The 21,715-nt window shown below is 39.5% G+C and overlaps 1 protein-coding gene across 9 annotated transcripts in view; it reads right to left on the bottom strand.

The window, feature by feature from the left end:
- CALD1 (caldesmon 1) overlaps window positions 1-21,715 on the bottom strand; it is a 227,170-nt gene that overhangs the window by 90,097 nt on the left and 115,358 nt on the right. For 8 of the 9 annotated variants that reach the window (XM_061165844.1, XM_061165845.1, XM_061165847.1 and 5 more), the window contains one exon: window positions 13,805-13,916. In XM_061165844.1, coding sequence (XP_061021827.1) covers window positions 13,805-13,875 — 71 coding nt within the window. In that variant the 5' untranslated portion in view covers window positions 13,876-13,916. Of the gene's footprint in view, window positions 1-13,804; window positions 13,917-14,569; window positions 14,723-21,715 lie in introns of those variants that run through there. The other variant, XM_061165846.1, reaches the window with a different exon arrangement.

The following is a 21,715-nucleotide window of genomic DNA, read 5'->3' as shown; positions in this document are numbered from 1 at the left end:
ATATGTTCAAGAATGTCTGGTGACTTCAACCAGAGTAACAGAACATTAGAAACTTGTTTAAAATTTGCATACATAAAAATTAATTATACTTAGCAAATCAAGCCTTTAAATGAGGGTGAATTCTTCCAAAATTCTTTAAAAAGTTGTGCTCTCAAGTGCGTAATAACTAAGCCATGGAATGCAGCTTGCATATTTAACATATTAGTCAAATCCTTTATTTACAAATAGTTCAAATTTATACTTTTTCACAGTCTCATAAAGATTTTAAAATGGAAGAATCTGAATATTAATGAAGATTTATGGACTGAAAACTGATTTTCCGACTCCTGATGAACATTACCTATTATATAGCAAATTCATGAAAAGAACTGGTTTTGTTCCTAAGGTATGCACATTATTCTTCTTTAACTTCATTCACAGATGGATGAGAATCCATTTATATAGCCACTGTTCATTCCAGCATGCTCATGTTTCACATCCAGTGGTATGTTCTTGTAACAATGTTAAGAACTTTTGGGCTAATAAAGGTCAAGAATTTCCCTAGAAGACTTCAAAGCAATTGAGATAGATTTCCCTTGAATAAGAATTTGGAATAGTCTGTAATCATTCCTGTCCAACATTCCCACCTGGTCAAATGATGGCTGCAATGCAGATCTCTTATACTAGGCTGGTCAATCAGAAAACCAGTGAGCAGAATAGATGTATTCAGCATACATATTTGATAGTCTTCATTACATTTTATTTGATTTTGATGAACATTCTTTGCTTGTAGAGAATTCTTTGTTTGTGATACTTCTCCAAAGTTCCCAGCTATAGACATAGAAGGACTTCTTTGGTCCTCAATGTTTAGAAAGGCAAATTTGTTGCCCTCTCAGAGAACAGTGGGCTTCTCATGAACACCTTCACTTGAGTCTGGAAAGAATCTTTGGAAAACTTTGGATCACAGGGTCCTAGAAAAACTATCACCTAAGTTCATATTATCTTATTTAGAATTTTATTTTTCAAGGTTCTAGTTTCCTCTGGGGGGGGGGGCACGCGTGGCAAGGGAGTGGGGCTGGAGAGGGAGTTTCAGTGGTATTAGAAATGTTCTAGGTCTTAGGATGAACGACAAGTTTATAATGTATGCATTACAATGATTTATAACCTCTATATTATTGTTGTCTCGTTGCCCAGTTGTGTCTGACTCTTTTGCAACCCCATGGATTGAGATTTACCAGTCAAGAATACTGGAATGGGTTGCCGTTTCCTTTCTCCAGGGGATCTTCCAAACCCAGGGATCAGACTTTGTCTCCTGCACTCTCCTGAGCCACCGGGGAAGCCCTATAATCTCTGTATACATTACATAATATTATTTTGTATGTATTGGCTTTTCATAACTAAAATGAATAAAATCACTAATTTAGAATAAAGTGATTAAAAGTTATTTTGTAAAAATTAGGCACATAACTTCTTTATTTTATTAGTATAGTTTTATGTTGAGAGTCTTTAAGTTACTTCTTTAACTATATTGAAACCACAATTATGTAATATGAAAAAAGACCATAATTCAACTAGACAAAAAAAACTCCTGTTTAGAATATGTGATTAACTAATACATAAATTATCAAGATAAAAAATCTTGATATGTTAGATACCAGACTACCCTATATTTTTATCTTGGTTTCAAACTAGTATAGAAGAATAAAAGACTTTAAAATAAGGAGGTAGATTTTCTTTTCAGCATGGAGACTTCGTATCCATAACTCTCCCATCACTTTCAAAGTGACTGCTAGAACAGATTTGAAATGGAGTAGAATGGAAACCAGATTGTCTGAAGACATGGGGTCTGTGCACATGCTCAGTGAATGTGCAGAATGTGCAGAAACCCCAGAATGTTGCTGGAGAGGGGTCGAGTTTCTTGGGAGATGACTTTGGAGGGGGCTTTCCCAATAGCTCCTTCCTTACGCTGTCTTCTAGCCAGCTGAAAACTAGCACCGACAGGTAACATTTACCATGCACTAATCATGGGGCTTCCCTGGTGGCTCAGATGGTAAAGAATCTGCCTGCAATGCAGGAGACCCAGGTTTGATCTCTGGGTCTGGAAGATTCCCAAGAGAAAGGCATGGTAACCCACTCCAGTATGCTTGCCTGGAGAATTCCATGGATAGAGGAGCCCGGTGGCTATAGTGCATGGGGTTGCAAAGAGTAGGACATGACTGAGCAACTAACACTGTCACTTACACTTTTTAATCATATCAAGGTATCATGTATTCATGTCATATATAGCATATATATTCTACTATCATCTATCTATCCATTTGTCTATCATCAGTCATCTATCTCAGAGAAAGCAATGGCTACCCACTCCAGTACTCTTGTCTGGAAAATCCCATGGACGGAGGAGCCTGGTGGGCTGCAGTCCATGGGGTTGCTAAGAGTTGGACACGACTGAACGACTTCACTTTTCACTTTCTTGCATTGGAGAAGGAAATGGAAACCCACTCCACTGTTCTTGCCTGGAGAATCCCAGGGACAGGGGAGCCTGGCGGGCTGCCGTCTATGGGGTCGCACAGAGTCGGACACGACTGAAGCGACTTAGCAGCAGCAGCAGTCATCTATCTACCTGGTGCTTTGCAATCTATATGAAACCCCATGAGGAGGAACTGTTATGAGGCCATTTTTCTGACGAGAAAATGGGCTCAGAGAGACTAAGTAGAATCATCTTTCCTAACTCAGCCAGGATTCGCACCCAAGTCTGCATGATTCTGCTTTCTGGGAGACATCCTCATGTCTGTGTCCCACTCAAATCTGCCCATTCTCCCAAAAGATTGTCGTGATGAAGGTGAAACACAAGATCCTCTTTAATCATATCAGTTCTTACCTCTCTCATTTTTATAGAGAGATATCCTTTGATGAGTTTGAATTGCTCAGGTGAAACTGGTAAGGATGGAGAAATCCTACATAATAACTTAGAATCATAATTAAGCTTGATATAAAGAAATCTTGCCAAGACAACGTATGTCAAATAAAATACTTCCAAAATTGATGGCAACAGGGTTCTCCTTGGAAAATCACCACATTTTTCTTTTCCTTCTTGACTAAGATGGCAAAATTCAATTCCTAGTTGCTAACAATTAACTTTTCATTGTGCCTATCTACTTATCTTTCTTTGCTTTTCATTTTGCTCCCTGGGAAGTCATCTTACAATCTCCTCTTATTTTGTAATATTATCCAAAAGCTGTTTTTAAATTTAAAAAACATCTTACACTGTAATATACACTATTTTCCCCAAAGCATGCTCTATTTTCCTGATCAATAGCCATGGCACCTTTATTGACAATTCCATTTATTCAGGAGCCTGCACTGTGCCAGCAGGCTCTGCCCCAGCTTAGCTGGGTGATCTTGAGGAGGTCCACATCCCTTGAGATAGGTTTCTTCTTATGTAAAATGAACTTTTAAAATTCATTAGATCAGGGATTCTTGGCCCCATGTTGAAGGGCCCCCATGAGGTCTGTGGATGGAGGACCATGACACCACCGAAAGTAAGTGCCAAGTTTTGTGGGTGCATATATAAATTTTTCTTGGAGGAGTGTCTATAGCTTTCATCAGAGACTCAAAGTAGTGTGTGGTCCAAAAATGAAAAAGTAACATTCCACTGAAGCAGATTATCTATAAAGTTAGTGACAGCCTTAAGATTTCATGAGTGATGATATGACTAAGTCCCGTCCTAATGGTGAACACAATCTTATTGAGAAAAATCCAGAGAAAAGTCAAGAAGATTTATGCCAACAACCTCCTTTGGCTAGGAGGGAGAAAATTTGATCTTCTCTGTTTCTATTTTTCTGTGAAATGGGAATAACATGGGAGTTTTTTTTGAGGGCAAAGAAAACAATGACTTTGTCTACACATGTAAGTAATTTACCTGAATAAGCAGGGCAGTTCAATTAAGCCCAATAACCTCATTTTCTCTGTTGCCACATAACTTCGTTGAATGATGCCCCTCCTCATCTTAGGGAGTTATTTTGGCATGGCAGAGATGATGGATCTTCAGCCAAGGCAACCAGTTGAAACATGAAAAATTCTATTGATCAATTTATGACAGTGAAAAGGTTTTGAGACTTGGGGCAGGCAGAATCAGATTGTGGTCCACAGCTGTATAAATTTGGACATATAACTTAACCTTTCAGACATGCATTTTCCTCAGCTATAAAATAGGGATAATAATATCCAGGTCTGCTGCAAACTGAATGGGTCCTCCCACTAGATTCATATGTGGAAACCTAATCCCCAATGTGATGGTATTTAGAATTTGGGACTTTGAGAGGTGATTAGGTCATGAAGGTGGAACCCTCATGAATGTGGTAAGTGCCCTTTTTAAACAAGACCTCAGAGAGTTCCCTCACCCCTTCTGCCAGGAGAGGACACAGTGAGAAGACAGTTGTCTATGAACCAGGAAGTGGACCCTCACCACACAGTGATTCTGCAGTTGCCTTTATCTTGGACATTTTAGCCTCTGGAACTGTGAGAAATAAAGTTCTATTGTTTGTAAACCACTCAATCTATGGTATTCTGTTATAACAGAGTGAACAAACTAAGATAATATCATACAGTTGTTTTGATAATTAAATGATATAAGGTGTATAGGGGCTTTCCCAGTGGCACTAGATGTAAAGAATCTGCCTGCCAATGCAGGAGATGCAAGAGATGTGGTTTTGATCCCTGGGTGTGAAGGATCCTTGGGTATGAAATGGCAACCCGCTCCGGTATTCCTGCCTGGAAAATTCCATGGGCAGAGGAACCTGGTGGGCTACAGCCCATGGGGCTGCAAAGAGTCATACATGACTGAGTGAGCATACACACACACACACACACACACACACACACACAGTGTATAAAGTGCATCACCTAGCCTGGCACGTGGCTGATACTAAACAAATGATGGTTCCTTTTCCTTTTTAACACTGGATGAAAAATCTGGTTATACTTTTTTCAACTTGAGAACTATTTTTGCTGAACTGAACTCTTCAGGTAATATTCTGAGTTAAGTTTTATATGCTATATTTAAGATAAAGACATAATGAATGAATTGATTAATTTCATAGCTACAAGATGTGATTTTGAAATATTCATACAGCAATTGTATTTGTGCAGTAGACTTATTTATGGTCAGAAGTTTTCATTCTTTCCCAACTTCAGTAGAAAGTATTCAGCAAGTATCTTAGCAAGTGTCTTAGCAAGTATACAGATCAGTATAGGAAAGAAGGATGAAACAAATCATAATGACTGACCTGACAGACCAGTGAAAATTCAAACCCAGTTAAATACTATTTTGTACCAAAAGCCTACCAAAACATTAATATGACTTTAATAATAACATCTAACATTTATTGAGCATATACTCTATGCCAGTCATTGTGCTAATTTCCCTACATGGGTTAACTAGCTTATTGTTTACAATGATCCTGTAAGGTAGAATAATTATCCCCATTTTTATACATAAAGAAATTGAAGCATGAGATGTTTAAGTTATTTGTCATGAGGTTACCCAACCAGTAGTTGTCAAAGTCAGGATTGGAACTCAAGTCTGTCAGACTTCATCATTCACATGCTTAACCACTACATTGTCCCGTCTCTCCTCAGGTGAGTGAAGACTGATACACTATAAGTCACATATATAAATTGTTTAGAAAATTTCAGTACTATTTTATTTCTTTTTCTTTTTTTTTCAGTGCTATTTTAAACTATAAGTATATTGACTCATGTATGTGCCACATTTTTTTCCAGCTAAGAATGAAGTTATGGGTCAGCATGTAAAGTCCTTAAGAATCTAGATTTTTCATTCTTACTGAACAAGTGTCACCTCAAGCAGATCCTGAATTCTTGATCTACTGATCATCATAAAGTAGGATACTTTTAGGACCAGAGGAATTGTTAGGTTAGTGGAAATTGGTCCAACTATGCCATCTTCATCATTTATAATTTGATCATTTATACATCAATAGAGGCAATAAATAATGTCTATTTATGGTGCATGAGAAAGAGAGCGAGAATATGAATATGTGTATATATTTTGATTTTTCATGTGACTAGACACAAATAAATAATTAAAGATCCCTTAAGTGAAAATTACCTCCTTTTCTCAGTGCCCCTACATTCAAGTTAGGCTGACCCTACACAACATCAAATAAATATAAGAACCTTACAGAAATATTTTTAAATCTCTTTCAAATGAATTACTTGAAAAAAATCTTTTAACTTAAAAGTAAAAATGCGGATACAAATCTTAACAATTTTTTGCTCCCCTGGAGTGATGAATTTGCTGAGAGAACTGAAGGGAAGTTTTGAGCAAATTTAGCTCCTCTAATAATTTAGACAGTTTCAAAGGAATATTTTATTTAACTTCCTAATGGGAAACAATTTTCTGATTACAGAGTAACAAAAAACTTCTTTGATTTGAAATTTCAATGTCACAGCGCTAAGCACTGTAAATAAAAGTGTTTTTGTATAATCATTGATTGGTCACACCATTAAATCATGTAAAAAAGTTTCAATGATAGAGTTCTGGGAGGCCACTACTTAGCTTCAGTGAACTTTAAAAAATTGTATTTTTTCTGGTGAAATAAAAATATTTACTTTCAAATGTCTAATCATCAGTATATTTCAGAGGCCTATAAAAATGTGTGAATGATGACAACAGCATGAGTGTTTTCGCTCCCTTTATTTACATATATGAACCTCTGAATCTGATAAAAACTGTACAATAGCAGCTGTTCTTCTGATCAGAAAGAGAAACTCACATTCGGGTATGGAAAGCAGGAGCTGTGAATGCAATGAGTGCACGTCTTGAAGAGCGAGAGAGCTGCTTTTGAAAGCAAGCTAAATGCAGGGAAAAGTATGTCTCACTGAAGCTCTCTTCATGGATAAACCATCACTGCAGGTTTCCCAGCAGATACATCAAAGCTCAAAAGCCTTTAGTCCAAATGTAATAGAAGATCTCAGTTTAAATTTGTGTGAACTCTTCTTACTGAAGAGTTTACAAACCAGTCAATCTTAAAGAGTTCACAAACCAGTCAATCTTAAAGAGTTCACAAACCAGTCAATCCTAAAGGAAATCAGTCCTGTATATTCATTGGAAGGACTGATGATGAAGCTAAAGCTTTAATACTTTGTCCACCTGATGTGAAGAGCTGACTCATCTGAAGAGACCCTGATGCTGGGAAAGACTGAAGGCAGGAGGAGAAGGGGACGACAGAGAATGAGATGGTTGGATGGCATCACTGAATCTGTGGACATGGGTTTGAGCAAGCTCTGGGAGCTGGTGATGGACAGGGAAGCCTGGCATGCTGCAGTCCATGGGTCGCAAAGAGTCAGATATGACTGAGCGACTGAACTGAACTGAACTTCTTACTGAGACAGACCTTGTTACCAGTCACATCCTCAAAACTCTTCACTCAACAGCAAATTCCTGCTTCTCAACTTCCTAAGGTTCCTGTGTCCTTTGAGAAGTGTAGAAACAAAACCTTCATATTTTTTATTTTGTTTTGTTTTATGGTAAATATAAAAGATTTCTTCAATTCTTTGTGTGTTGCATAGAATCGGATTAGATGGGTAATTTAATATTGATGTTGATTGAATAACAGTCAATAAATAAAAGTAATCCAATGAGTAATAAATAATTATTATTTAAATAATTTAAATAATAGTAAATTATTATTTAAATAATAAACACTAGATGATTAGTACTGTGTTAATACTTGCATGTATTATCTCTTTATATCCCCACAAAAACCCTATGAAGTGGATACTCTTATTTCCCCCATTTTACAGAAAATGAAAAAGAATGTTAGGAAGAATGAATAATATGTAAGATCATGTAGCTAATTAGTGGCAGACCTTGGATTTGACAGCACAGCTGTGTAATGCTCAAGTCCACGCTCTTAACTGCTAAGCTCTACTGCCTCTCACTGGTAGGCCTATCCATGTTGCTTTGTTTACACAGAACGTGTGTTCTATTCACACACATGTATTATTGGTGTCCAGTCCATCTTTGCCAGATACACATAAAATGCTTGGCATTTGGCGGGGGGGCGGTACTTGTTGAACAGAGAGAGAGCTGAACTTGACCTCTTTGAAAATGTATCCCTTTACCCTACATTTTCCCCTTTGAAAATGTATTCCCTGATGATACAAAAGGACGTTTAAGAATAATCCAGGATAATTAGGAGGAGAGGGAAATAGAAACAAGTGGATTGAGTACTGATAAAGATGCACATGGACCAGAGGAAAACACATCAAGATGCACTAAGAAATATAGAGGCAGAACTTCTTTTTTTTTTGAGACAGGACTTCTTTGGTGGTCCAGTGATTAAGACTCTACACTTCCACTGCAAAGTGCACAGCTTCGATCCCTGGTTGGGGTCTAAGATCCCACATACCATAAAGAAAGAAAAGGAGTACAGAAACAGAGGTAGAAAGGGATTGAAATAAAAGAAACAGAAAGGGAAGCAGAATGAATGAATATACCTATTCATTTTGTATCCCCATGACATAGGTAAAGAATAATAGACAGAAAAACAAAATGCTTGTTTGTTCAAATAGGTAATTGATTCAGAAGTACAGTTTAATTTGAGATGTATACAAATATCATTTTTCCTTAGAAACAAAACATTTAGGATTTTCACAGATTACCTGCTGAATTCATTCTGCCTATTGAAATTTTTTTCTTCCCCTTTTAATCAAGTTGGCTCTAAAGTTACTAATTCATTTATGATGCGTGCTTTGTGGCTATTGGGATACTGCCTGGATTGGTGAGAACTCATCCCTTTGGTTCAATATAGTGTCTTGTACTTTAGAGATATTCCATACTTTTTTGTACCGAATAGATACAATAGATAGTCTTTGGATTTTTACCAGATCTAAAGACTGAATGAAGTACTTCCTTTACCAACTCTAAAGTCTTCATCTTAAGGACTCAGAGTGAAAGTCAAGTGAAGGACAAGGGTTAGTTGCTCAGTCATGTCTGACTCTTTGCCACCCCATGGATTGGGGCTTGCCAAACTCTTCTGTCCATATGCTTCTCCAGGTCAAAATACAGAGTATGTTGGACAAGGACAAGTGAATAGTAAAAAGATGCATAGGTTAAGGGTAGGACAAAGAAGGGAAGTATATTTTTTATATAACTAGGTTCCCAGTCTAGGTGATGGCAGGCAAAATGATTTGAAATGCACTGGACTGCAAACCCTTGGAATGAGGTGTGAGCACAAGAGTCTCAAGGCAGTTGAGATATAGTGAAGAACTGTGAGTCCCAAACCCTGAAAAGCCAGCATGGCCCAAAATATACAGTTATATTTTTAAGTAATCTTTTTAAAAACTCTATTTCTGAGGAATAAAATGTGTAAAGAATCTGGTTTATTTTAATTTGTGGTTTTAACATCTGGTGAGAGTACAAGTTTTAAATTATTTATCATTGCAAAGTAGAACAGCACCTGCTAGTCAAACTCAATAACAACAAATTAAAATAATGGGGTATTTTTATTTGGAAAGGCTTTGTGGGTAAGAAGAGGAAAAGTCAACAGTCTCTTCTCTGTGTTACCATTTTCCCCACACTCTCCACAGGGGTACAGCATACAAAGGGAATAAGCCTTCTTTAAAAACTATCAATGAATATGAGAGTACATATTACATTTAAGGACATACAAGTATAGTTGCCTGATCACCACCTGGTTTTACACAGGTTGAAAAGCATTAAGCACACTTTTCCCAATTCTGTCATTCTGTTGGTCTATCCTCAGTGCCCCAAAATAAAGCTTGAAGCAGAGTAGAAGCCCAATAAAATTTGTTGAATGAGTGGGTGAGTGAATGAATGAGCTTGCAGCCCTGAGCTTTAGGGCCATTCCAGATCAAGGCTGAGTTCTTTCTTTTAGTTCTGTAAACCCAAAGGAGAATTTGATCTTCTCCATCCTGACCCCAGGTACAATGCCAAAGCCCATAGAATCTTATTTTTCAAAATGGAAATCTGCCTTATTGTTTTATTTGCTTTTAAGCCAAGAAATACATGATCATTGTAAAAATTAGACAATACTAAAAGCTAAAGGAAAATAAAAATTACCGCCAATCCCCTACTCCAGTCACAGATGAAGAAGCCAAGTTTTAAAGCTAAAAGAAGAGGGACTTGCCCAGGGTCTTATGCCCTTTCAGATGCTTTTAGATGGCGCTTAATTCCTGATTCTGGACATCTGTTTCCTGTGCACACCCTGAAATTTCCCATCAAAGTTGGCTGGACCATAAAGCCTGACCTTCACCATTTCCATAAATGATCAGATTTTACAAAATCCTATAGGGTGAACATGGACTTGCTTAACAAATTACAGAATAACATAACTAAATTGTTCCCCTTAATAAGTACAAATATAAGGAAGTACTTAAGAATTTATCTAAAAATAAGAAAAAAAAAAGAAAGAAAAGGAGTCACATGAGCTGTAATATCCCTGAAGAAATGTAAGTTAAACAAGGGTAGTACAGATTTGTGTGAATTTGTTTTAGGTTACCTAATTAAGCTTTACTGGTACATATTTCTTTTACAATTGACTTTAAAGGAAGACGTATCCTTCCACACAAAACAAAAAACTGGAAGGAATGGACTGTGTAGATGTATGGAAAATTCTTAGGCAAAATTCTAAAAGAACCTAGCTCATTCACTGTAATTATCGTATGGGTGTAACCACAAGCTCACTCTATTATTCCTCTCCTGTTGAGTCCCCATTTCCCAATTCACACAACCAAGGAAGAAGTTGAAGATACTGATCTAACCTGATGCCCAGCTTCCTGTACCCACTCTTGACTCCCTCTAGCCCCAGTTCTGCTAGATCTGCCCCCTGGTCCTGGCCTGGTCTGTATTCTGACTCTGCTGCACTTTGGTTTCCTAGCATATCATGAGGAACATAAAGACGGAAGCTATGTCTATGTATATTTCCCCATTTTTCACTATTCCTAGCAGCGGGGTACAGCATCTTGTAGACCTTCAGGAGAAACTGAGGTCACATAACACATCATTGGAAAGGATAAGAGGTACACTCCAATGGGTCTGGACACCCCTACAAGACTTCCATGTACACTTATCATGGTTGCCCCATGCCCTCCCGGGTTCTCCTCCTCTCCCTGATTTTTTGTCTCCTGTGATGGTTTCCGTTTCATCTTTTATTATTTTTTTAAGATTATTTTTTCTTTTTTGATCTGGACCATTTTTAAAGTCTTTATTGAATTTGTTACAATATTCCTTCTGTTTTCTGCTTTGTTTTTTTGGCCATGAGGCATGCCGGGTCTTAGCTCCCTGACCAGGGATTGAACCTGCACCCTCAGGTGGAAGGCAAAGTTTCAATCACTGGGCCACTAGGGGAGTCCATCCATTATGTATTATGACCTCTCTCTGTCTCCACTTGCTTTCACATCACCATTGCTACCATCCATTTTCTGTTTTTGTGCTACCATTGCTACACTGAGTCTGCCCAAACTGACTTCTCCAATAATAATTTTTCTCCCTTTTTGAACAAAGATTGGAATGTCTCTCTCTCAACACCTGAAGGAAATCTCTTTTTGGATGTGGTTTCTACCTGAAATTAAGCACTCTCCCCATGCCTACCCAAGCGTGCAACACTTCCCAGTTTCCCCTTCTAGTTTCCCAGACTTAAAATCTGTGGGATTGTCTTGAGTTTCTCCCTCTCCTGAAAGATTTGCTAATTCTCCCTCTAAAGGTGCTCACATTGATCTTCATTTCCATATTTGCTGCCCTGATTCGGTCCTCATCATCGGGTGTTCAACACTAACCCTGCCAGTACCCCCACACTCTAGCCCACTATAGATAACATCCCCCAGTATGTTTTCATTCCTGGCAAAGTCTCTGTCTATTGCCTTTTATGTGAAATAGAAACACCCAAGATACACAAATCTAACTCATTCTTCCTGAAGCACTCAACAGGTTTCTTGCACTAGGATTCTTATTCCCACCTCTGAGCTTCTGCAGACGTCACTGCCTCCTCTACACAGCCCCGCCTTGTATTCGTTCATCATCACCATTGTTAACTTCCTCCATGACCCTCCACTTCCAGGGAGCTTTTCCTGCCTAGTTTCATCACAGTATGACAACTACCTTTTCCTGGCATTACTTTTTAGTTCTGGCTATATTGCTCTGTTGTTTCTTACTTGTTTAGCTAAGGATAATGGTTTTGACAAATAATAACATACAAGAAAGATGGTACAAATGAGTCTGTTTGTAGGGCAGGAATAGAGACGAAGGTGTAGAGAATGGATGTGTGGACACAGCAGGGTAAGGGGATGGTGGGATGAACTGGGAAAGTTGCATTGACATATGTACACTATCATGTGTATAGTGGGAAGCACTAGTGGGAAGTTGCTGTATTGCATGGAAGCTCAGCTCTGTGCTGTGTGATGACCTAGAGGGGTGAAATGTGGGGGTGGGGTGGGAGGGACGCTCAAGAGGGAGGGGTCCATGCATACATATAGCTGACTCACTTCACTGTACAGTGGAAACACACAACACTGTCATGCAATTACACTCCAGTAAAAAAAATAGTAATGTATATTTATGTGCCAGGTACTAGCCTAGGCCATTGATTAAGTTCAATAATCTTCACAACAACCACAGAAGCTGCATAGATATTATGCCTATTTACAAATAAGGCGGCTGTGGTGTAGAGAGAAGTCACTTGCTCATGGCCACAGAGCTCATAAGTGAGAGGTGGGATCTGAACCTACGGAGCCCAGATACTGTTCATGGTACCATGTGGCATACAGCAATCTACTCTGACCAACTTCATCAAAGGCAGTAATCTTACCTTCTTCTTTTGAATTCTCTACACAAATAAGTAGATCCCATGCTTTAAATCCTAGAGGAGGGCACAGCAACCCACTCCAGTATTCTTGCCTTGAGAATCCCCATGGAGAGAGGAGCCTGGCAGGCTACCAGTCACAAAGAGTCAGACATGACTGAAGCAATTTAGTACATGCTTTAAACATATTTTGCTATCGGTGTAAGTTTCTAGTTTTCTACTACAGAATCACTAAGGTATTATCTTAGTACCATCTTTTGGAATTACTAATATTATGAGGCAAAAATCTATTTGATTTTAAATAATTGTTTAACATTTTTCTTTCTGTGAATGCCTATTCTGCTTTCTCAACAAATGTCTGAGTTAAGTCACATTAAATGCTGCTGTCCTTTGCTCCGAGGCCTAAAGATTTAAAAGATGCTTTTATGTCCTGTGCTTCGTATGTCACTGCTTCATTTCCCCAACTTGCCCTTGAAAGTCAACACAACAGAGGCCTCACACAACACAACAACTTTCAATTAGAATCTCCACAATAACATACTCTGCCAGCTACTAACCCATAATATGTCCATTACTGGATTTGGCTGCTTTTCTCATAAGAATAAAAATGTGTCCTGAGGTCCATCCGGCCTTATTGCCTTTATTCTTTCAGACCGAAGACTTCCATTTCCTAAATGGTTTCAGTATTCAATATTTGTCACTTTTTTTGGCATTTCAATATTACAAGTGATTTAAAAACTTTTATCCATACATTGTCATTTAAAAGTCTATGGGTAATATGAAAGACACAAATTAAATCTCCAATCTCTCTTTTTCTTGATGTTTGTTTGCCCAGAATTTAGAGTCTTAATGGCTGGGAACATTTTCTATAACTGCTTTTGCAAACAGTTTAGCGTGCCATACATTTGGCCCTTGAGGCCAATGATCTTTCTTCGAGGCCTGAAACCAGTATTGTGGATAACAGAACAGAGATACCTTACCTTTCTGCTTCCAGACGCATCTCTTCTCGCTTTTGCCTCCTGAGTTCTCTGCGACGTTCAAAATCATCCATGGTGTGGGTTCAGGTTTAGGGAGACCAGAGAATGTCTGGATCTAAAGGGGAGGAAGCAAAATCGATATCATAGATGAGTCATCTCAGCCCTTCACCATGATTTTATCCCCCTTTTCTTTATTCTTAAGAAAAACACTTTAGAAGATGAATGAGGTAGCCAGGGATCAATTTCTGACTCCCAAGCCAAGCCATATCCTTTATGGGCTAAATTCAGTCCCATTCATGCAACTTAGAGACAAATAAGTAAAAATTCCAGAATCACAGGTTTTTTTTAAGCAAAGATCTTGAGACAGAGAGGTCTGATGACTTGAAATATTGCTGGGATCACGCGAAAGCTACTGAATGATATTGTTCTTTGTAACCTGCTGAACTACAGACCAAAGTGATAAAAATCAGTGAACAAAGAAAGAGGAAAGGGGAACACAAGTGAGAAAAAGAAAAGTGGCAAGAAAAGGAATGTCTGGAACTAAGAGAAAAGCAGAAGTAAAGAGAGAAATAAAATAATACAAGCATCTAGGTGTAATTTGCATATCCTAAAAGAATATTAATATCAGAATGATAATAAAGACCACAGCAAGAGCACCATGACTAAACAGCGCAGCAGCATTTTTCAAAGCAGTTACATATGATCAAACTGTTCTCAGAGCTCAGAAGTCGCCGCTCTTTGTAACCCAACCATTTTCTCCTTTCCTACCTCCTCCGTGATGGTTTTAATCCCAGAAATATCTTCCCTTTCCAGCTCTTCAGCTGAGGAGTCCGCTTTTCCTGCGTCTCTGTGCCATGGAGTCAAGTATTCCAGAATTCCCCTGCAGCCCCCAAACCCAAAATGACTACCAGAAAAGGGGAAGCGGGCTCTTTTTGTCCTTGCTTTGTTTACAGAGCTGTCAGTGGTTAGTTAAACTCGGCCTGGAATCTGGCATTTAAGGCCTGCTTGAAGATTGTTTCCTGTGTGGAGCGGGAGGCCTCCACTTCCTCTGGAATCCTAGACTCTGTGCTGCACTCAGATCACAAAAAATATTTTCCAGCCCTTTCTGTGCACACGAGACAAGCCATTTGCCCTGCGTAAGAAGAGAGGGACATGCAAAACCTGAAGCCATCCGCTAATGGCATCTCTGTGTGGGGGAGTGAAAAGCAAAACTTAGACTTTTAGGCCAAGTTCAGAAACCTTCTGAAATCACTAGATGCTTTTATTTTTCCAAGCATTTCCCCCCTTAAAAAAACCCACAAAAACAAAAATAAAATCTCAGCCAACCAAAACAAAACGATGCAACGTTTGAATTCCCCCTCCCTTCTTATTCCCTAAGGTATTATTTATACTGCTCATAAATCCTTTAGAAATTCAAATTCGGGTGTTTATTTGGGGATTTTTGATTTTTCAGTGTTTTTTTATCTGCCTCTTACAAAGAGTTCTTTCCAAATACTTAGCTAGTTATAAAGGGAAAAAAAATCAGTTTTCTTTTTTAAAAAATTACTTCAGTAACCAAGAGAAATTTTCTTTATGTTTTTCAGTCTGATCTCTCCATAGTTATCAGAATGGGGGAAAAAAAAGAAGGTGATTCAAGGGTCTCCTGAGAGGCCATGTGTCTCCCTGGGGTGGGCTCCTGTTCTGAGCAAAATGCAGGGTGGGTGAGGGCGGCCCTGTGGGCAGTGGGACTCCACGACTTGAGTGCTGGGTGCAGTGAGGGCAAAGGCTTCTCCTTCCTTTCTTCAGTGAAGTCTTTTTGTTGTATATACACAACTTCTGGAATAACTATAGCAACAGCAAACAGAAACAGGAGAAAGAGGTTCTGTCTATAAGCAAACAATTTCACTTTTCTTAATTTATCTGAGTAGCTTGAAGAGCAGCCTCTAAGCCTCTGGGTCTCGCTCCAGCCTTATTAAGCCAAAGAGTCGTGCTGGTGGTTTGCTGGCAGTGGAGGCTGGGTTTTTTCTCAGATTATACCTCTAGCGCAGGTGCCTACAAGTTGTGAAACAAACATTTCCAAGCAGGCCGAAGATGCACACGGCTGGCAGAGCCAAGCAGCATCCTGGAGCATTCGGGAAGTGCAGTTAATTAACATCATGTGGTCACTGTGGTTGGCCACCCTCACAGGCTCTCGACCCACGCACATTTTTCCCCCGACCCATTCCCTCCTCCTACTCCTCACCTTTTATCGTGTCTGTTAGCCACTCAGTCATGTCCAACCCTTTTCGACCCCATGTCCTGGAGCCTGCGAGGCTACCCCGTCCAGGGGATTCTCCAGGCAAGAATACAGGAGTGGGTTGTTATTCCCTTCTCCAGGGTACCTTCTGACCCAGGGATCGAACCCAGGTCTCCCGCATTGCAAGCAGATCCCATCTTTTATTATTTGGGTGTTTTTCTTCTTCAACCATATAGGAACTCTACCTAGCCAGGTGTTTGCTCATTGAATGAAGTAAGGCACTAGGAGGAAGAGACAGGGAGTGAGCGCTCAATGGAGAGCATCTACACACACGATGCCTTTCTGGGCCCTGCTTTGCGGGTGTGTAACCCTTGAGGTGGTGGAAGAAGCGCATTTCTGTACCGGGTGGTGCGGGATGACTCTCTTTTGGGACACGCGCTGTGTTTGGGGGGAAGTTGTCTGTGCTTGTGAAAATGGCTCTTTGCTGGTCCCACTGTAGGATGGAGCTGGAAGTCTTCTCAATCCTCACACCCTTATATCATCACAGAGCTTCTCTGAACCTCCCTGGCACTGTTCCTCATAAGGGGAGCCAGGTCTGGGGAGAATTGTAAGTGAATTTTCCCCCCTTTTGGAAGCAGCAGCTCCCATGTCCTCAGCTAGGAATCTCTCATCTCCTCCCTGACCCCCAGTTGATGCTGAACTCCTTCCAGTAACATTGGACAGGAAACAAACTCTTCATCAAGCAAGTGATGACATGTCAAGGCAGAGAGCTTCTGTAAACAGCGGAGCTCGTGAGCTCGTGAGCGTCGCAAGTGGACAGAGTAGCTTGAAAGACAGACACAGACGAAGGGAGGTATGTATCCACGAATGTGACAGATGGGTTCTTGAAAAGCTTTATGAAAATCTAAATTTTTGTGCTGGGGAGATTGTAGTCATGCTACTGAAAAACCTTGGTGCAACTCCTTTTGTCAAGGGAGAAAAAGCATTTTACAAAGGCAGGAGAACCATCACCTACTGATAAACCTGTCTTTTCAATATGGGTTCTCAAATACCAGATTTTCTTAAAATGGGGCATGTTTGTGCTGGTACAATTAAGGAGTAAGTCAACGTCAGAGATTTCAAATCACTTAACATGCTGCCCTTCCTTTGGGTAACGGCACTACCAAGCCGGTGACTCAGGTGAATGGCGCTGTGAGTGGACCTCCTGTTGAGTCTGTCATGGTCTCTCCTCCATGCCAGAGCATCCTGAAGCTTCCTCCTTCCCTTTCCTTCTCTCTGCTTTCTTTTTCCCTCTCAACTTCTTTTTGGGGGATGGGGAGATATTTATCAATATTTCTTCTGTCATTTCCTTTTTTTCATGTGTCTCATTCTGTAATACTTCCTTTGTTTCCTCCTTTCTTCATTTCCCTCTCTGTACTGGGAATTAAAGTCTACTTATTAAATCCAATCTAGGATTCTTTTTCTTAAAAACATTGAGTTTAATTTCCAATGTGCCTCTTTCAATCATGAATTATTATATTATTATGAATTATATATTATGAATTATGAATTATAACTATTATTATATTTTACCTTTGCAAAGTTTTTTTTTTTTCTTTATGGGTATGTGGCCTTCACTAGAGATATTTCCTGAGACACCTTTATAAGGAGAACTAGTTTCTGCTTTTGTTTGGGACAGGGTTGGTAGCAGGTAGGAAGTCATCTTAAATGTGCATGTGTGTGCACATATGTGGGTATATATGTGCTTGTGTGTGCGTGAGTGTATGTGCATGTGTTAGTATGTGTATTCACACACATGCACACAGGTGTAAAGATAGTCAAGGCAGTAGGTGGTAGTTAGCTGACCAGTATTCCATTATTAGGGGGAGAAATCTGTAGAGAAAGCTAAGTTCTATCTACCTTGAAATCATCATAAAGTGAATGGTGAATTATTGCAGGAGGTCCTTGGAATTTGGGGCAGTGCCAACACTGGTCTCAGAACACATCAAGAATAAAATCTGTTGTGTCAGGGATGCTAAGTCAATGCAACTTCCAAAAGTAACCAACACGAATCAAACATGTGCTATGTGCTGGATCGTATTTTTTAAATTAAAAAAAAATTTTTTTTAAAATTATTTTTTAGTGTAGTTTTAAGTTGAAGGAACAACGGACATGGAACAATGAACCGGTTCAAAATAGGGAAAAGAGTACATCAAGGCTATATATTGTTACCCTGCTTATTTAACTTATATGCAGAGTACATCATGTGAAATTTCAGGCTGGATGAATCACAAGCTGAATCAAGATTGCTGGGAGAAGTATCAATAACCTCAGATATGCCTATGATACCACTTTAATGGCAGAAAGTGAAGAGAAACTAAAGAGCCTCTTGATGAAGGTGAAAGAGGAGAGTGAAAAAGTTGACTTAAAACTCAACATTCAAAAAACTAAGATCATGGCATCCAGTTCTATCACTTCATGGCAAATAGATGGAGAAAATGTGGAAACAGTGTCGGATTTCACTTTCTTGGACTCCAAAATCACTGCGGACAGTGACTGCAGCCATGAAATTAAAAAAACACTTGCTCCTTGAAAGAATAGCTATGACAAACCTAGTGTATTAAAAAGCAGAGACATAATTTTGCCAACAAAGGTCTGTATAGTCAAAGCTATGGTTTTTCCAGTAGTCATATATGGATGTGAAAGTTGGACTATAAAGAAGGCTGAGCACCGAAGAACTGATGCTTTTGAACTGTGGTGCTAAAGAAGACTCTTGAGAGTCCTTTGGACAGGAAGAAGATCAAACCAATCAATCCTAAAGGAAATCAAGCCTGAATATTCCTAGGAAGGGCTGAAGCTGAAACTCCAATACTTTGGCCTTCTAAAGCAAAGGACTGATTCATTGGAAAAGACCCTGATGCTGGGAAAGATTGAGGGCAAGAGGAGAAGGGGGCGACAGAGGATGATATGGTTGGATGGCATTGCTGACTCCATGGACACGAGTTTGAGCAAACTCAGGAAGATAGTGAAGGACAGAGAAGCTGGGTGTGCTGCAGTTCATGAGGTCACAATGAGTTGGACATGGCTAAGCAACTGAACAGCAACATAGTTTAAGGAAAAATTGAGCAGAAAGTACAGAGTACCCATATATTCCCTCACTTTTACCCCCACCCAGTGTTTCTGTGTTTGCACTGAACTGTGTATTCCCCACCAAAAGATATGTTGAAGTCCTAACTTCCAGCACTTCAGAATGTGACCTTGTTTAGAAATTGTGTCTTTGCACATGTAATCAAGTTAAGACGAGTATTAGGATGGGCCCTAATCCTGTATGACTGGTGTCCTTATAATAAGGGGAAATTTGGACACAGAGACAGATATACACAGAGGGAAGATCATGGGCAAACACATGAGAATATGGTGGGGCAGGAACGCCTCAGGCTATGAGCAGCTAGGAGTGAGACATTCCCTGGGGTCTTCAGAGGGACTCTGCTGACACTTTGATTTCCAGTCTCTGGACCTATGAGATAATAAATTTCTATTCTATTTTTTTTTTCATTTATTTTTGTTAGTTGGAGGCTAATTACTTTACAATATTGTAGTGGGTTTTGTCATACATTGATATGAATCAGCCATGGGGTTATATGTATTCCCCATCCCGATCCCCCCTCCCACCTCCCTCTCTACCCGATCCCTCTGGGTCTTCCCAGTGCACCAGGCCCGAGCACTTGTCTCATGCATCCAACCTGGGCTGGTGATCTGTTTCACCCTAGATAATATACATGTTTCGATGCTGTTCTCTCGAAACATCCCACCCTCGCCTTCTCCCACAGAGTCCAAAAGTCTGCTCTGTACATCTGTGTCTCTTTTTCTGTTTTGCATATAGGGTTATCATTACCATCTTTCTAACTTCCATATATATGTGTTAGTATGCTGTATTGGTCTTTATCTTTCTGGCTTACTTCACTCTGTATAATGGGCTCCAGTTTCATCCATCTCATTAGAACTGATTCAAATGAATTCTTTTTAATGGCTGAGTAATATTCCATGGTGTATATGTACCACAGCTTCCTTATCCATTCATCTGCTGATGGACATCTGGGTTGCTTCCATGTCCTGGCTATTATAAACAGTGCTGCAATGAACATTGGGGTGCACGTGTCTCTTTCAGATCTGGTTTCCTCAGTGTGTATGCCCAGAAGTGGGATTGCTGGGTCATATGGCTAAGCCACCCAGTTTGTTGTACTTTGTTACAGCGGTCCTAGCAAACTAATACAGCCCATTACTAAAATCTTGCAGTGGTACATTTGTTATAATTAACGAGATAATATTGATTTGTTGTTTTTGTCGCTCAGTCACTAAGTCGTGTCTGACTCTTGGTGACTTCATGGACTGTGTTACACCAGGCTTCCCTGTCCTTCACTGTCTCCGGGGTTTGCTCAAATTAATGTCCATTGAGTCAGTGATGCTATCTAACCGTCTCATCTTCTGCTGCCCTCTTCTCCTTTTGCCTTCAATCTTTCCCAGGATCAGGGTCTTTTCCAACTCTCACGTCCATACATGACTACTGGAAGAATCATAACTTTGACTATACAGACTTTTGTCAGCAAAGTGATATCTCTGCTTTTTAATATGCTATCTAGGTTTGTCGTAGCTTTTCTTCCAAGAAGCAAGTGTCTTTTAATTTCTTGGCTGCAGTCACATCTGCAGTGATCTTGGAGCCCAAGAAAAGAAAATCTGTCACTGCTTCTACTTTTTCCCCTTCAATTTGCCGTGAAGCGTTGGGACTGGATGCCATGATCTTAGTTTTTTGCATGTTGAGTTTTAAGTCAGTTTCTTCACTCTCCTCTTTCACTCTCATCAGGAGGCTCTTAAGTTCCTCTGTGCTTTTGGCCATTACAATGGTATTATCTGCATATCTGAGGTTGTTGATATTTCTCCTGGCAATCTTGATTCCAGCTTGAGATTCATCCAGTCCGGCATTTCACATGATGTACTCTGCATATGTTAAATAAACAGGGTGACAATATACAGCCTTATTGTACTATTCCCCCAATTTTGAACCATTCCATTGTTCCATGTCCAGTTCTAGCTATTGTTTCTTGACTGGCATACATGTTTCTCAGGAGGCAGGTAAGGTGGTCTGGTATTCTCATCTCTTAAAGAATTTCCGTTTGTTGTGATCCACACAAAGGCTTTAGCGTATTCAATGAAGCAGAAGGAGATGTTTTTCTGGAATTCCCTTGCTTTCTCTATGATCCAACTAATATTGGCAATTTGATTTCTGGTTCCTCTGCCTTTTCCAAACCCAGCTTGTACATCTGGAAGTTCTTGGCTTATGTACTGCTGAAGCCTAACTTGAAGGATTTTGAACATAACCTTACTAGCATGTGAAATGAGCACAATTGTTCAGTAGTTTGAATATTCTTTTGCACTCTCCTTCTTTGAGATTGGGATGAAAAGTGACCTTTTCCAGTCCTGTGGTCACTGCTGAGTTTTCCAAATTTGCTGACACATTGAGTGTAGCACTTTCACAGCATCATCTTTTAGGTTTTTAAATAGCTCACCTGGAATTCTATCACCTCTGTTAGTTTTTAAGGTTCATGTTTACATTAAGCTTCACACTTTGGTACATTCTATGGGTTTTGCCAAACACATAATATTATGTATTCACTGTTACAGTATCAGACAGAATAGTTTCAATTCAGTCATGCATTTCTGGC

Source organism: Dama dama, chromosome 18, assembly GCF_033118175.1.
Source record: "Dama dama isolate Ldn47 chromosome 18, ASM3311817v1, whole genome shotgun sequence".
Taxonomy (NCBI): Eukaryota; Metazoa; Chordata; class Mammalia; order Artiodactyla; family Cervidae; genus Dama; species Dama dama.
The sequence above is the reverse complement of the archived record's forward strand: the minus strand, read 5'-3'. Positions and strand labels throughout refer to the sequence as shown.